This window comes from Panicum virgatum, chromosome 2N, assembly GCF_016808335.1.
Source record: "Panicum virgatum strain AP13 chromosome 2N, P.virgatum_v5, whole genome shotgun sequence".
NCBI lineage: Eukaryota > Viridiplantae > Streptophyta > Magnoliopsida > Poales > Poaceae > Panicum > Panicum virgatum.
The window spans coordinates 56,223,903-56,240,997 of record NC_053146.1 but is presented as its reverse complement, the minus strand read 5'-3'; the positions used below and the strand labels follow the sequence as shown (position 1 = coordinate 56,240,997).

General features: G+C 45.6%; 3 protein-coding genes and 1 non-coding gene across 9 annotated transcripts; 1 reads left to right on the top strand and 3 right to left on the bottom strand.

The window, feature by feature from the left end:
* Positions 1-14: 14 nt before the first annotated feature.
* On the bottom strand, positions 15-86 carry TRNAT-CGU. The gene has a single exon. It is a non-coding gene; the product is annotated as a tRNA-Thr (tRNA).
* Positions 87-554: 468 nt separating this feature from the next.
* LOC120658402 lies at positions 555-3,229 on the bottom strand. 3 transcript variants are annotated; one of them, XM_039936676.1, is made up of 5 exons: positions 2,759-3,229; positions 2,449-2,668; positions 1,152-1,298; positions 970-1,075; positions 555-874 (listed from the first exon to the last, which is right to left on the bottom strand). In XM_039936676.1, the coding sequence occupies exons 1-5, from the start codon at positions 2,809-2,811 to the stop codon at positions 855-857; spliced, it is 546 nt and encodes a 181-aa protein (XP_039792610.1). In that variant the 5' UTR covers positions 2,812-3,229; the 3' UTR covers positions 555-854. The 3 variants fall into 3 exon arrangements, with proteins under 3 accessions (XP_039792610.1, XP_039792608.1, XP_039792609.1); XM_039936674.1 differs by having other exon boundaries at positions 555-1,075; XM_039936675.1 differs by having other exon boundaries at positions 555-1,066.
* Positions 3,230-7,464: 4,235 nt separating this feature from the next.
* Positions 7,465-9,524, bottom strand: LOC120658435 (HMG1/2-like protein). Of its 4 annotated transcripts, none has more exons than XM_039936715.1 (8): positions 9,362-9,521; positions 9,208-9,258; positions 9,007-9,084; positions 8,863-8,920; positions 8,716-8,760; positions 8,074-8,154; positions 7,871-7,975; positions 7,465-7,790 (listed from the first exon to the last, which is right to left on the bottom strand). In XM_039936715.1, exons 2-8 carry the CDS (start codon positions 9,243-9,245, stop codon positions 7,779-7,781), a joined length of 417 nt encoding a protein of 138 aa, XP_039792649.1. In that variant the 5' UTR covers positions 9,246-9,258; positions 9,362-9,521; the 3' UTR covers positions 7,465-7,778. The 4 variants fall into 4 exon arrangements, with proteins under 4 accessions (XP_039792649.1, XP_039792650.1, XP_039792647.1 ...); XM_039936716.1 differs by having other exon boundaries at positions 7,907-7,975; positions 9,362-9,519; XM_039936713.1 differs by having other exon boundaries at positions 9,007-9,258; positions 9,362-9,524.
* A 2,282-nt stretch (positions 9,525-11,806) lies between these two features.
* Positions 11,807-15,121, top strand: LOC120658307 (receptor-like serine/threonine-protein kinase SD1-8). Its single transcript, XM_039936558.1, has 7 exons — positions 11,807-13,098; positions 13,213-13,323; positions 13,405-13,604; positions 13,703-13,910; positions 14,001-14,238; positions 14,325-14,475; positions 14,578-15,121. Exons 1-7 carry the CDS (start codon positions 12,261-12,263, stop codon positions 14,875-14,877), a joined length of 2,046 nt encoding a protein of 681 aa, XP_039792492.1. The 5' UTR covers positions 11,807-12,260; the 3' UTR covers positions 14,878-15,121.
* The last annotated feature ends 1,974 nt before the right edge of the window (positions 15,122-17,095 follow it).

Genomic DNA, 17,095 nt, shown 5'->3' with positions numbered 1-17,095 from the left:
AAAGAGAAAATTACAGCTCCCGGCGAGGATCGAACTCGCGACCTTTCGCTTACGAAGCGAACGCACTACCACTATGCTACGGAAGCAGGTTTTAATGATAAAAGATATATTAAATATATATCTTAAATACTGCCAATACCATGGCGACAGCTCGAACATGTAGGTCAGCAAAAGCAGAAAAGGCATATGAATTATGATGCCACGCCTTTCATCGACCATTTGCAGTAGTGGTAGCACCACCATGCATCTCATTCACGCGTGCGCCGGCACTGCAATAGTTCGGGGGATTGACCAAGATTGCCATTCACCAGTCAAGTAGCAGTCTAATAGCAGACAGCAGCCAGCTTTACCCAAAGACTACGAAAGAGGCGGAGTTGTTCAGTTCTGGGTAGAATGCATATACAAATAACGATGGGACAGGCCAAGTTACACATCCAGCAAACTCCCAGAATCATCAACAGATCGGAAGTCCTCAGCTGACCAGAAATTGTCGAGGTTGTTTCAGGTTTCATACCAACAATTCATACCCCCTCCAGGCAAAGGTTAAAGAGACATGCCAAAGAAACTATATATGATAAAAAGGCATGTTGTATGGATCAGTAAACTTTAGCTCATCCCATATATTACAGAGGTAAACATTGAAAATCCTGGTTATTTAAAGAATAAACATGCTAACTCTGGAGACGACACAAAACTACACTCCAATGGTGTGGCACCGTCTACAAGGCTCAACAACATTTAACTTAACTGTAGCAGGAACTTTCGTTTCAATGTATTTTTTGATAGCCAGGAGCGCCTTCTGTGCTTCCATGATATTACCCTTGGGCATCGAAAAACATTTCTTAGACTTGCTGTCAGAACACCTGAAAGCTCCCTGCAAAGTGGTGTCTAGCATGATGCATTTGAGTGACAGCGTGCTCTCAAGAATATAGCATGTTAGCTCAACCAAGCTCTTTGCAGAGCCAAAACCTGTGATCTTGAATCTCTGGAGGTTGTGATGACAGTGTCGTTGCATCTGCCTCAGATCTGAGGAACCTCCAGAAATCCAATCATGCTCCATGAGTTCCTGCAGTAGCTGAAAGTGTAAAGCAGATCAAATTTAATGGTTCACACTAGCGACCGGTATGTTGTCAAATTGAATAATGACTTACATTGAGGCTGAAAATCTCCAAGGAAGGAGAAGCATCAAAGAAAGAAGCCAGCGAAAAATAATCATATGCTGGAGACACTCTATAAAGATGAATACACAAGTATTTGAGGTGGAGGAACTTGCTAGGTGCTGTTGGTGCATTGGTCACCTGCATATATATGCCACAATTTTATTAAGAAGTTTTTACCAGTGTACCATTGTTAAAGTTACAAATTACCTATGTACCATCAAAAATTTCAAAAATTCTTCTGTACCATCAAGTAAAATTTTCTTTCCCTACCTACCATTCCGTCCTCCTTCCGTCTCATTCTTGCCGTTTACACATCCTAACGTGCGGGCCAGATTCACAGTGCCACCCCCCTCCTTCGCACCTTGATTTGCAGCTCCTGCCGGCAGTGCCCCGGCCGTCGTGCCCTGAGTCCCCAAGCCGCCGGCAGGTGCTCTACTCCTGCTCGCGTCCTGCACGCCGTCCTCCTCTGGCGTGCGAGCCGCCGCAACCGCTGGTCCACGAGCCCGCGCCGCTAACGCGTCGGCCCACACGCGCACGCCTGCGCGCGTCCGCCGCAGCCGCGTCGGCTTGCTGCCCGCGTCCGCGTTCACGCTAGCCGGGGCGGAGCTCGCCCTCGAGCGCGCCAGCGCGCGCCAGGGAAAACCTCGACCCCACGCACGCCCGCGGCGGCCGGAGGGATGGCTGCACGAGGCTGGGGCGTCGGAGCTCCGGCCACCTCCTCCTCCCGATGGATCCTCCGTGCCGGCGGCAGTCAGCCTAGGGGCGCGGCCTCAGTTCCGGCGCGGAGCTGCGAATCTAGGCGCCCGCGAGCTAGACCCGCTAGGCCCCACCGCCGGTGAACATCCCCCACCCGCGAGCTAGCCCCGCAGCCGGCCGAATCCACCCCTTGGGCCAGCCACGCGCAGGATTGCAGGAAAGGGCTGATGGGTAGGCAACCGAGGAAGGTGGAGGCAGGAAGATGTGACACCGAGGCTGTTGCTGGTGTGTGCGCCGGGAACAGAGAGAGGGGTAGGAGGTGCCATGGGAGGAGCAAGAGGTGGAAGATATGAGTCTTGGCCACTTACAACATGGTCCCACTGAATAGTTGACACCGTTAGAGATGAAAGTGGACGGAATGGTATGGAGAGAAAGAAAAAAAATTTGGATGGTGCTGAAGAACTTTTATAATTTTCGATGGTACAGAAGTAACACGAAACTTTTACAATGGTACATAGGTAAAAGGGTCTTTTATTAAAGTGCAAGCTGGCATGGCATATGGTATATGCATATCATTAGTTTTAGATTATACCTCACAAAGAGAGCTCATGGTAAGAGTCTCAAGACTCGGGGCGATTGATGGAAGCTCTGAACGAGCATAACAGGTAGCATCGTTGCATCGCATTTCTATGTTGTTCAGATGCAACAACTCTCCAAGGCGCAGCGACACTCCTGGAGAATATAGTGCCGGGAACTCTTCAAAGTAAATGGTGCGAAGATTTTGAGCCTTGTTCTCTATGTCTTGCAGCATGCTGCATCCATACACATGCAGATAGCTGAGGCGGTACAGGAAGCCAGGTATCTTCAAGCAAATTATCTAATAGCAATCAATAAGTTCCAACCTCTCCAACACTAGAGAACTGGAAAGAAAGCACCCTAGTTCGTCCTCCGTCATACAAACATGGCGCAGGTGCAGCCTCGTTAGGCTTCCCAGGGGACCAAGATGTACTGTGGATTGGAAGGCACAACGTTCAAGATTAAGATACTGAATTGAGTTTCCTCTTCCATTTGATAAAAGTGAACATGGGAACTTGTATCTCAGTATGGATGAATACTCGTCGTCTGGAAACCACCCTGGATTGTCACTCTGGGTCGTCTGGAAACCACTCTGGGCTTATAAGTGTAAGTTCTTCAATCTGTGGTGTAACAGCAATTTGAAGCCAACTATCTAGATGATTAATAATGTCGTTGCAATCATAACACTCAACAAATTCAAGAATGAGTTTCTTCATGCCAACGCCAGAGTGATTTTTCAGAATGTTGTTAACAAATTCAAGAATGAGTTTCTTCATGCCAACGCCAGAGTGATTTTTCAGAATGTTGTTAACTTTCTTGGTGAAATCCCAATGATAGCAGTGTTAAGGTGAGGTTGGGATATTGTCTCCAAGAACTTAGAAAGGCACGAGAAACACAGGCAGCACGGGCAGCATCTCACAGTAGCATTAGGGAATGTATATGCTTCCAAATGTCCTGCATCCACCCATAAGAGAAATATAAAATGCAGCTAACAACTCTACTAATATGTTGCATAGAAATATACAGCAGTTGGAGCAAAGAAAAACAATATTGATGCACTAGGAATGTATAGGGGATTACAGCATGAAAGGATCTGTTTTAGTTACAATCTTTTTTTCTATTTGGGAAAAAAACGTTACATGATTTATTTAGTCAACATAAGATATACGTAAGATCCTTCAGCAAAGCAGTCATGGTTATTTGTATATCTATGTTGCAATATGATCATATCTCATCCATTAATATTACTCCAGACGACTCATTTTGTCAACTTGAGAATTACCACCTTATGGGCAAGGTGAGGCAACAGATCAATCTGCAAAACTAACAAGAGAAAAGCAACGCGAATCAGGGCCGGCGGCGGAGCTGCTCCAGCTCGGGGAGGGCAGGGGCCGGCGGAGCTGCCCAGTCGGGGGAAAAAAGGGGCGGCGGCGCAGCTCTGCTCGGCGGAGTGGGGCGGCGGGGGAGGGGCGTCGGGTAGATAGGGGCATAGGGCAGTCGGGGAGAGAGGGCCGGCGAGGAAAAATCCGCTAGCTTAGAACAGCAGGTACGCGATTTCTGGGCGCAGCGTTGGGGGCAATCGGGCGCTCAGTTGTTTCCGGAATTTACTGGTAAGCGGCGGCCTAGATAATCTCGAAAATAATGTCGTTTGGACGGGGTTCTAGCTTATATTCCAACTAGAATTGGATTATAAGCGGAACCAAACAGATCCTAAATAGGTCTTCAAAACCTTCAATTAATCATAGATATTTTTTCCAAAACATCAGGCCTTGAGACTCCAAATAATACATTTGCCTCCCAAATTTCAAGTAACGTTTGATCACTGAAACTTGTTTCTTCTCCTCCCGAACTAATTGCGGCGTCCGGACGCCCTAGCATCACATATTACCGATTAAGATTTTACTATAGTTATTATAGAATGGATGGGCATCAAGGTTAGCTGGCTTAAATGCTTAATTCGACAAATCAATTTGCCCCCTCGCCATGTTGCATAAGGCCGTGGAGTGTAAAAGATGTTAGGATGGCTGGAAGAAGAGCACGCAGACAGCAAAATATAGGAGTGCAAATCGGTGACATTTAGGGCCTGATTGATTTGTTGCCAAAAAAAATTGGCATGCCACATTTTTGGCAAGCCAAAATCAAAGCAAAAAACTTTGCCACCATTTTGGTAGAATAAATGTGAGATGTGGGCATCTTTTGGCACTAAACCAAGTGATGGCTTAAGAATTGGTAATGCCCAAATTTTGGCATGCCACAATTTTGGTAGCCAACCAATTAGATCCTTAGCTGTCCCTCCAATTCTCTTTAGGGCATGTTTAGTTGTCAAAAAATTTCCTACAATACCCATCACATCAAATCTTCGAACACATGCATGAAGCATTAAATGCAGTTGAAAAAATAACTAATTACACAGTTTAACTGTAAACGATGAGACAAATCTTTTAAGTCTAATTAGTCCATATTCAGATATTAATTGTCAAATAACTAATTACACAATGTTGTGGCATTTAGTCATTCTGTTCACATGAAGATGAATCGGCGCAGATCACAAGGCATTCACGGCGAGAACTTGTGATCCAGCAGTTACTGGCGCACGATGGTTAGTCAGGCCGGATGATGGAAACGGTTAATCAGATATCAGCGTCGCCCGTGAAACATCCTGACTCGATGCCTCAAGACTCTGTCCAGCGATTAGCAGTTGACGCCATCTGCTCCGACCTGAGGCTGAGATCCGTTGCTAGTACGTACTACTATTCGTGTAAGATTGACATCCCAACGGTCGTGCACTCGTGCTCCGAGCAACGTATCTAGCATGCGCAGCTGCAGAAAGGCACACATGCCGTCAGCCCGTCACGCCTCTCAGCGATGGCCTGCCGCCTGCCTTTTCCCCAGTTGTGACGTCTTGCCTTGAGCCCGTTGAGCATGCGATTCGTCGCCGCCAAAGATTCCAATGAATTGCGGTTTGCCATTCGCGAACGCTGCTGCACGTGCGGCGTGCCAAGTACGAGCCCGTTTAGTTACCAAAAAATTTCACCAAAAATTTTTTGCTTACTCTTTTGAACACACGCATGAAGCATTAAATATAGTTAAAAAATAAAATTAATTGTACAGTTTGGATGTACATGACGAGACAAATCTTTTGAGCATAATTAGTGTATGATTAGTTATAAGTGCTACAGTAACACACATGTGATAATGATGCGTTAAAGGCCTCAAAAGATTCGTCTCGCGGTTTCCAAGTAAATTCTGAAATTAATTTTTTAATTAGTGTCCGAAAATTCCTTTCGACATCTGGTCAAACATTCGATGTGATATCCAAAAATTTTCATTTCACCAACTAAACACACCCGACAGCCACAGGCACATAGCGTTGCGCCGTTGACGCTGCGTCAAATCAGACGAGACTGTTCAGCAATCAGCACCAAGGGTGTGTTTAGAGCAGGGCCAATAAACTTGGCTATAAGTTATCAAGAGCTCAACACACGAGACAAGTCATACAACAATCTTGTCTCTCCTCCTATTCCAAATATAATTTTAAATTTATGCAGGATCCACTGGCTATTTTTTACTGTCCTCATCTTCTCTCACAGCCTTGTAGTGGTGGCGGGACCCACAACTGCACAGCAGTGCAAGCAACCGGCGCGGCCTGCAGCGACAAGCTTATTCTCTTTCCTCACTCCTCTCTCTCCCACGTCGCAATATGCTGAGCTGTCTTGGCGTTACGACCATTGACGTGGCTTTATTGTACCTGCTCTTAGATACCCAAACTCCTCCCAACTTTTCAAACTTTCCATCACATCTCCATCACATCGAAATATTAAATATAGCAAATGACCCATGCATGGAGTACTAAATGTAGGTAAATAAAAAAACTAATTGTATAGTTTTGATGTATGTTGCGAGACGAATCTTTTGAGTCTAGTTAGATCATGTTAGGACAATATTTACCACAAACAAACGAAAAGTGATACAGTGTGCTACAGTGTTTTTTCATCACTACAGTATTTTTTCCATGGGAACTAAACACAGCCCAAGGAATCATGCATCGCCGCCGGCAGATGTTCTGACCGGATCACAATCCCAGTTGAATGTCGAATCGCACCAGGCCCATTTGGTTTGCAGCGTGCTAGTGAATAGTGACTGCTAATTACGGTGTTAAACAAAACCAGTTTACAAAACTAACTTCAGAACCCCCGCGCTAGTGACTCTAAAGAATCTAATGAGGCTTTTGACCGCGCGATTAGAGAATGATTTACTGTAGTATCACTGTATCAAATCATCGATTAATTACCGTAATTAGATTTGTCGCGAAAAATTACACCTATTCCTAAAAAAAATTTGCAAATAGACTTCATTTGGTCTTTCATGCGAAGACTAGAAGAGGCGCGCTAGAATTTTAGCGTGCGAACCAAACGAGACCCAGAAAGCAAAGGCTGTGTTTAGTCCCCATGGGAAAATACTGCAGCACTGAAAAATATTGTAGCATACTGTAGCACTTTTCGTTTGTTTGTGGTAAATATTGTCCTACCATGACCTAACTAGGCTCAAAAAAATCGTCTCACAACATACATCAAAACTATGCAATTAGTTTTTTTATTTACCTACATTTAGTACTCCATGCATGGGTCATTTGTTATATTTAATGTTTCGATGTGATGAAAAATTAGGAAGAGTTTGGGGTATCTAAACACACCCAAAGGCTAAAACTGCAGACTTTCTTCCGTTCTGGCCTTCTGGACAGAATGTGTAGACAAAACATGATACTAGCAGAACATTCCAAATTCCAGATGGACTTCAACTTGAACAAATCAGAATGTGTCATGGTCATCTCAGGTCATTCCAACTTCCAGTTGCAGGAAGAAACAATTGAGACCAGATAACAACAGCCAATCAGACTGATGACTGCAGAATATTCAGATGGACAACCTAATCTTCACGATCTCACATCATGGCCAAGAACAGCCCAGAGGCCAGAATCGCTGTCATCGAACAGTAGACATCAAGCAGAGATGCAAACAAGAGAAACAGAGAATTCAGTTCAGCAAAATAACTCATCTATTCAGATCTGAGATTTAAACAGGAACTGATGCTTGGGGTAAGTACAGACTGCAGGGTGACATAAATTCCAACAACGGTTAAGTGCCGAAGAAGCGAACACACTACCACTAAACTGCTTCACTTCAGGGACGACACTTGCAACTACCAACTCGAGAGTGGACAGCTACTACTGCTACATCTAGAGAGACCGACAGCATCCAGAGGATAAGGAGCAGCAATGCCCGGTTAGGCCGACGAAGACTTCCCTACTACTGACTGCGACGACTTGGCTGGAGAGACATGGATGCATCACTCGTCACCCTGCAAAACAAGTTTCAGACGACAGATCTGTGAGGTTGTGACCCTGAGAGAAAGTGAAAACAGCAGGCAGCGGAATGTACACAAGGAAGAGCAAGAAGGCGGCTCTTCTCTCTCACCTCCTCATCCTCGTCGTTCACCTCGGACTTGGACTTGTCAGAGTCACCAGAAGCTGTAGGGCCTCCAGCCTGCAAAGCAGATGCCAATGGACACATATCACTTCCATGCACAATCCAGACCAATGGGCAGGCAATGTCAGGCCATGTGAGTGGAGAGCGGAGTATACCGTCTTGTTATTGTAGGCGTCCATCTTCTTGGTGTACTCAGCTTTGAGCTTCTCGGCCTTGGACACGAAGGGAGCTTTCTCCTGCATGTCCAGCAGTCACATAGCAACGTCAGAGAACAGAAAATGTTCCATCTTAAGTTCTCATTTCAAAAATAAATAGCCATAGCCAATATATACTGCAGCAGGGCATCGCAGTGCGGAATGTACAAGTTCGTCAATAAAACAATCTTATGAACGAACAGATTTCAACACAGAATTGAACATGGGCAGTGTCTAATTCAATCTCTTTTAAACCAAACAGTAAACCATCAAAGCAGAATTTAACCAGACATCAGCCGCTCAATATATCTAAGATTTTAAGGCTGGAACAACTTAACCACCAGTTAACTACTAATAATAAGTCATGAATGAAATTTGAACTGGTAACCACCTATGGGAGCATAATCCACAAAACATGAACTCGACGAACACATAAATTTCGCAGATCTAACGTTGCAGCAGATAACCACAGATATACGCGCAACGCAAGGGCCCTAAACCCGGACGAAATTGAACAGGCATTCAAACGACCAAAAAAAGCACAACGAAACAAAGCCACTTGTCCAAGGCGGGTACTTCTGAGAGGGGAGAATGCAAACTCACAGCATCGGACAGGGACTTCCACTTGTCACCACCAGCCTTGCCAATCTGCGATTCAAAAAGCCAGAAGCATCAGAAGCGATAAATTCACAACCAAGCCAGGCAAACTTTCGAATCGAATGACGAATCCGCGGAGGAAACAACACTTACCACGGAGACTTGCTTGACATTGGGGTGCTTCTCCTTGTAGTCCTTCCTGAACTCCTCCCTGCAGAAACCATCACACCAATCGATCAGAACGAAATCAAAACGAGAAAAAAAAACCCACAAAAACCCCATGAATCTAGCACTCACATGAAGACGAAGAAGGCGCTCGGAGGCCTTTTGGGCTTGTTCGGGTCCTTCTCGGCCTTGGACTTCCTCACGGAGAGCCTGCACCACGACCAACCAACAACAGCAAACGAAACCCAGTCAGAACCCCAAGCAAAACGAATCGAAACCACCAGATAAACATCCCGGAAATGGGGGAAAGGAGGCGGCCGGATCGAATCGTACCTGGAGTCGGCTCCGCTGGACCTCGCCCTCGACTTCATCTCCGCTCCGAACCTGCCACACCAAATCCAACAAAACCAAAACGAAACTCAGCAACAACCCACATCAACAGCCTCGAATTCGCAACGATTTGATCTAGATTTCGAACTCGCAGTACCTCCGGGTCGGATCGGGAAGTGGGTTTGGATGTGTGCGTGACGAGTGCCTGTGGGCGTTGCGTGATGCGAAGTGGAGGCGGAAAGGGGGCCAGAAGGGGGCGGCCTTTAAAGAAGCGGGAAGGTGAGCGTTTGCGCGGGACCTGAAAATTTTTCGCCACGTCACGGATCCGGGGGCTCGCCTCCTATTGGCCGCGCGGCGCGCCGCTGGCTACTGCCTCCCCGCTACAAGTACGTGATCTCTGGCTAGCCTGCGGGTGCTGCTTCGATGGGATTCTGGATAGTTGGGGGTCCTCGGGCCCGCCCGTCAGTGACTATGTGGGTGTAGTTCGGGTTATTTTCCGCTGAAGGCGGGAGTTTTCACGGTGTGCTTCTTCCGCCCGCGCCCTGTGCTTCTTGGAGGGTCAGTTCGGGCATTCCGCAATCTCGTGAAAGTGGTCGAAGGATCCGGGCCCACGTGTCATATGTGGTGGGGAAGATGCATTTAAAGCTTTGTGGTTATCCTTATGTACTCACGCGTGGCCCACATGTCTGTGTATATTACGCGTGAACGTACCTGCTTCTCCACTGTGCCTAAACGTGGACCGTTGTACTCACGCGTGGCCCACATGTCTGTGTGTATTACGCGTGAACGTACCTGCTTTTCCACGGTGCCTAAACGTGGCGATTTTTTTATTTTTTTATTTTTTATTTTGGTTTTTTACAAAAATATTTTTTCGTTTTCGAAATTTACAGAAATATAGCCACGTAAACCAATGCTAAGTGCAAATTACCAAATTGCTTCTTGTCTTTTGTAGAAAAAATCTAGAAATTGACTTGTTTTTTGTATGAAAAGTTTGTGGAGACTCTTGTCTTTTGTGGTTGATAGGTCAAAGTTGCATTTTTGTGGGATAAATTTTGAATTATAAAATTGCATTTATTTTGGGACGGAAGGAATATGTTTTTTAAGGCATGTGCGCAAAAGTATTCATTCCAACCGTGAAACAATAGCAAAAATTATTTTCGCATGGCATAGTTATTTTTTAGAAAAGAGGTTTCTCGCATGGCATAGCTATAGCAATGTTTTCCTAGTACACGGTTACGACACGTCGACATGGAGCCTCAAAATGTCTAGGCTTTGTTTAGATCACTTTGCATTTTGAATTTTTTGATTTTTGGAAAGGAATCTCCAATATTTGAAGTATTAAATGTAGAATAATCATAAAACTAATACAGATCTCGTCTATAAACTACGAGACGAATCTAATGAGCCTAATTAATTCATCATTAGAGCATATTTACTATAGCATTGTTGTAGCAATTTAGTGTCTAATCACGTCCTAATTAGGCTCATAGATTCGTCTCGTAGTTTACAGTCCATTTGTGTAATGTGATTTATTTTTCGACTATATTTAGTACATCATGCAAGCGATTTATAAAAGTTTTGGATTTTGCATTTTGGGATCTAAACAGGGACCTAATACAACAAACTCTGCACTACAATAAACTATACTCGGTCCAGTAGATAACTCCCAGGCTGCTGCGTGCAGGAAAAGAAAGCCTCAGAGTCAAGGTCTCAACTCTCAAGGAGTTCAATGTCCTGGCGAGGATGTTTTGAGAGAGCTGCAGAAGGAGAGGAAGACATTTGCCCTACCCTTAGACAAGGATGTCGCCCATACCGTTATCCGTTATCCGTGTGAGAGCGGGCCGATGGACCGGGACCACTTTACATGTAATTTGGTGTGTAGCCAAGCTAGGAGATTTTTTTAATCTCAGCCTAAAATACGCTTCTACCGGGAGTCCTAGGACTTGAGTGTTACTGACGCCACCTAAAGTACAAAGAAGAGGCGATACTCAAAACTCAAAGAGGAGTGCAACTATTTCAGCTCTAGAGGGCAGGTAGGTCACTTTCTTGTGTCTCCATATATGAGTATGACACCATTTTTTGCATGGAACATTCAGATGATTAAGGATAATTAATTGATGACTTTTAGGTACACCTCCAATCTTCTTTAGTTTAAATATCACATCTCATTTTAAAGAAAGAATACAAAATTTTGAACTAAAAAGTGTTGGAGGTGCATGTAAGAAATACTATATGTTTTCCTTGGCTTGTCTGTCAAGCAATGCCAATCTCATACCAACCACCGCTGTCGGCGTGGACTCCTCAAATGTCAAACATAAGATGCGATTGAATTGGTAAACAAATGTGGCCTAATCTTCCAAATTTTTGGATTATTTTACCTAGTGCTTTCGTAATCGAGCCCGTTCAAATCTCCCCGAAAGCAGGAATGTCATCCACCTTCTGGTCATCATTGCTGTCAGGCTAAAGAGAAAAAAAAACTGGAGCAAAATCTTCAGTCTTGCGAGTTATTCACATCCTTTCAGCCGTTTTGAAAGGAGAAGTGCTTGATGGCTTGGTCGGGGATCAGGTATGGGTATGGCACGGTCCTCCTCCTCCTCCTCCTGTTGGTGAAGCCGTGTGCATCCGACGACCGCCTCGTCCCGGGCAAACCGCTGTTCCCTGGTGCGACCATCGTGTCCGGCAGCGGCAGCTTTGCGTTGGGCTTCTTCTCCCTGACCAAATCCACGCCGGCCAACCTGTACCTCGGCATATGGTACAACAACGTCCCAAGGCTCACCGTCGTGTGGGTCGCCAACAGAGAGACCCCCATCACAAACAGCACCTCCCCTCCGCCAGCGCTGTCCCTGACCAACACCTCCGACCTCGTCTTGTCCGATGCCAGCGGCCGGGTTCTTTGGACGACGAACGTCACCGGCGGCGTCTCTCCATTGCCAACGGCGGCGGCCATCGGCCTCGCCGCTGTGCTTCTGGACACCGGCAACCTCGCCGTCCGGTCTCCGAACGGCACTACCTTGTGGCAGAGCTTCGAGCACCCGAGCGACACGTTCCTCCCCGGGATGAAGATCCGGATGAAGTACAAGCACAACGGGGAGCGCCGTGGCGAGCGCGTCGTGTCGTGGAAGGGCCCCGACGACCCCTCGCCGGGAAGCTTCGCCTACGGCGCGGACCCGGTCACGTTCCTCCAGATGTTCGTCTGGAACGGGACGCGCCCGGCGCTGCGCAGCGCCCCCTGGACGGGCTTCATGGTGGACGGCCAGTACCCGGCGAACTCCAGCGCCTACATCTACGTGGCCATCGTCAACACCGAGGAGGACACCTACATATCCTACAGCCTCTCCGACGGCGCCGCCCACACCAGGTACGTGCTGACCTACTCCGGCGAGTACCAGCTCCAGAGCTGGAACGGCAGCTCGTCGGCGTGGGCGGTTCTCGGCAAATGGCCGACCTGGGAGTGCAACCGCTACGCCCACTGCGGGCCGTACGGCTACTGCGACAGCACCATGGCTGCTCCGACGTGCAGGTGCCTCGACGGCTTCGAGCCTGCCAACTCCGACGAGTGGAGCAGCGGCAGGTTCTCGCGAGGGTGCCGGCAGAAGGAGGCGTTGCGGTGCGGCGACGGCGACGGCGACGGCTTCTTGGCCTTGCCGGGGATGAAGTCGCCGGACAAGTTCGTGCTCGTCCCGAACCGAACCGCCGGGGAGTGCGCGGCGGAGTGCGCCAAGAACTGTTCGTGTGTCGCGTACGCTTACGCCAACCTGAGCAGCAGCGGATCATCCAAGGGGGACGTGACGAGGTGCTTGGTTTGGGCCGGCGAGCTGATTGACACGGAGAAGATGGGTGATATGGCTGGCGGTGAGACGCTGTACCTCCGGTCTGCAGGCTTGGATGATACTGGTGTGCTAACGATTTTATCTCCTCTGCCTTTCTATCAGTAAACTTTGAATTGTTCGCTAAAATTTTCAGGCTTGTATCATTGTATGCATAAGTCGTTGCACTGACCTTGAACAGGTAGCAGAAGCAGGGCAAATACCCATGCAATGAAGATTGTGCTGCCTACTGTGTTAGTAAGTAGCACTGTGATACTTGCGGGCACTATCCTTGCATGCTTCAAGTTACAAGGTACAAACTCTGCTTCTTCTTCCTTTGTATGCGTCTATGAGGTACTCTGGAACATAATGGGTGGTAATTTTTTGGGAGCAGCTAGGAAAAGAAATAGGGAAGATCACAGGAAGCTTGAGTTAATTCTGGGTGGTACTGGTACATCTGATGGGCTTGGGGAAGGAAACACGGCCCAAGATTTTGAATTCCCTTTTGTCAGATTTGAGGATATTGTGGTTGCAACAGACAATTTCTCAGAAGCATGTAAGATTGGGCAGGGAGGTTTTGGCAAAGTTTATAAGGTTATTTCTTCACTCAGCACAGGCTTCTGCTTGATTCAATCCAGTAATAATTTTTATGAGTTGCATGTATGCCAATTCCTTTTTGTATATTTCTGAAGGCCATGTTGAGTGGTAAGGAAGTTGCTATCAAAAGGCTGAGTAAGGATTCTGAGCAAGGAACCAATGAATTCAGGAATGAAGTTGTTCTAATTGCCAGATTGCAACATAGAAATTTGGTTCGACTTCTTGGTTGCAGTGTTCAGGGTGATGAAAAGACGTTGATTTATGAGTATTTGCCTAATAAAAGCTTAGACGCCACCCTTTTTGGTACTTTCAAGTTACACCTTTATAAGCTCTTAAAAATATCTCAAAATGACATCTCACAAACATATTGCTTTCTTTCGAACCATCATGCAGATAATTCAAGGAAAATGTTGTTAGATTGGCCGATACGATTCAATATAGTCAAAGGAGTCGCAAGAGGACTTCTTTATCTCCACCAAGATTCGAGACTGACAATAATTCACAGAGATCTCAAAGCCGCTAATGTTTTACTAGATGGAGAGATGAGACCCAAGATAGCAGATTTTGGCATGGCAAGGATCTTCAGTGACAACCAAACAAAGGCAAATACACGTCGTGTTGCTGGAACATAGTGAGTGCTTATTTCATAAATGCTTAATTGGCGTCTGACTACATTTGACTTCCCTGTGATAATTTGTGCAAGTGAATGGTGAACAGTGGCTATATGGCTCCAGAGTATGCAATGGAAGGCATCTTCTCTATTAAGTCTGATGTATACAGCTTTGGTGTGCTTCTCGTGGAGATTGTAACTGGTGTAAGAAGAAGCTCAATTGATGACATAATGGGTTTTCCAAATCTTATAATCTATGTGAGTACCTTTTGTGAAGTTCTAACTCAAGATCAAAGTTAGAGGATTTGAAACTTTTGGAGATACCACAATCAAAATGTTGGTTCTGTTTTTATTTTTCAGGCATGGAATATGTGGAAGGAAGGAAAGACAGGACATCTGGCAGATTCATCTATTATGGATACTTGTTTGCCAGATGAAATTTTGCTTTGTATTCAAGTAGCACTGCTTTGTCTTCAAGAAAACCCAGATGATAGGCCACATATGTCATATGTTGTGCTCTCGCTGGAGAATAGAAGCACCACACTTCCGAAGCCAAATCAGCCTGCATACTTTACGCAAAGGAGCACTGAGATGGAGCAAATAATATATAATAAAAATTCTGTGAACACTCTTACTCTTACCAACATAGAAGCACGGTAAAAAAAAATCCTATAGTTTTGTCAAGATTTGTGCAAAATTGCTCTTACCCTGGAGACTGGAAGCACTACACTGCCAATACTGAATAACCTTGGGCACTTTGAAGTATGGACAGAGGACTAGTGATGCGGAGCAAAATAAGAGATAAAAATTTTCAATTCGATGAATTCTCTTATTCTCAGAAACATAGAGGGAAGATGACTTCTGGAATAAGAATCATTGTGTTCTCGTTTAATTTCCTTGCTAATATATTTCTATTTCATCATCATCTTCTTATATGTAAATCCAGTGGCGGAGCCAGAAATTTCTGGCTGGGTATGCCAAGTATAAATTATATATATTTTTTTAAAACAAATACTCAATATGATGGATGATAAGTTATAATGGTCATAACAAATACATAGTAATAACGAAAGTACAAATTCTAAACATGAATAATTAAAAAATATTACAAAACATTAAAGGCTACTACAATATAACCCTACGATCCTCTTGTTAGAAAAGATTGATGATATCCCCACCGTTCACTTGACCGAAGAATTCTCTCCCAATAAAAGTAACCAAGCAATTGTTCAAATATTCATCACCCATTTTATTCCTCTGCTTGTTCTTCACAAAATTCATAGTAAAAAAATACTCTTTCAACACATTTGAAAGAATTAGAAAAGAATATCTTCAGTAGTTTAATGAGGAGTGAATGTGGATCTAAGGTCATACTGTCTAGGGTGTAACCTTACCTTGCTTAAAAGTTGAAGCTACTGAGGGGCTGGTGGTGGCGGAGGGCGGATGGTGTCGCGGTGCTGCCTGCCTACCTCTGCCGACCACTGGGGCGACGCGTGCTGCTGGCCCGCTGCCTGGCCACCGGTGGCTGCCTCTACTCCTCGCCAGTGGAGTGCTGTTGTGCTAGGGAGGTCGAGAGGACCGGGCACAGCCCACGGCGGTCGGCGGCACAGGGCATCAGGGCGCGGACGCCGCCTCACCACTCGCCGTACGACAAAGTGGGGGATAGGTGGTGGCGGAGCCAGGCGCCAGGCGGGGAGCCGGCAGGGGAGGACCAAGGGACAGGGCGACGGGGCGCATGGCTTGGCCCTGTGGCTGGCGACGGGATGAATGGACGGAAGTTTTACTGGTTCTGGGCTTCTTCCTTCGTGGGCTTTCTTTGTTGAATTAGGCTTACAAGGTTATGAGCTATTGTATAATTTTTTGTATATCAGTATATGTATTGGTATTCCATCCCATATCTTGGGTATGCATTGGCATACAGGGGCATACCCCCTAGCGCCGCCCATGTGTAAATCATTGCCTGCTCATTTCCTTACTAATTGTGTTCTAATTTTCTTTCTGTTTGTTGAGCTTTTTAATAATGATTGTAAAGTACCAATGGGTACTTTTAGGTACTTTTGCCTTGAAATTTTTTCTGGTCGTTGATCAATAGAAGGTATTCACAAAAATTAAATTAAATTAGTATTCGGTCCCACTTTTTGGTACTTTATTCCATATTTTTGTACCACTAGGTACTTTAGTCTAGGTACTTCCAGATACTTTGTTTCCTAACATAATAATATAGAAAAAAAATCAAAGAAACTTTTTTTAGATTAAGGCAAAGCCGGCCTCTACCGGAAAGGTACACAGCCAAGTACAAAACTGCAGTGCTTAGACTGCCAAGCAAACGCTTGAACCTGAACACAAGAAGCTAAAACATCGATCAGAACGACAACCAACAGAAAGCTACAGCAAATCTGATTTGAACATCTAACACTCTATCCTGCTCCTGAAATTCCACCCACTTCTGGAAAACACCTCCAACGCCAAACCTTCCAAGTGTTGGCACTGCTTCTTTATAAGATTCTTCTCTTCCTCTTTAGACAGCTGCGACCAAAATCTAGTTTAGTATGTCTCTCTGAAGATAACCTGCAAATACGAGTTAGGAAAGGATTGATTCAAAGCTGCATCATTTCGGGTTTTCCAAATTGCCCAGCACATTGTCGTTGCCTTTACCAAAATATGTTTTCTAAGGTTGCTCCTACCAAAAATATGTTTCCTAAGGTTCAGTGAGAAACCTCTCAGCCAAGAACCCAACATGTTTGCAATACTAGTAGGTTGCTTTATCCCGAAAGCAAAGAAAACAGCATTCCAAACAGTTTTTGCCACATGGCACACAAAAAAAGAGATGCTGAATAGATTCATCTTTGCTGCAAAAGCAACAGCTACTGATCCCTAT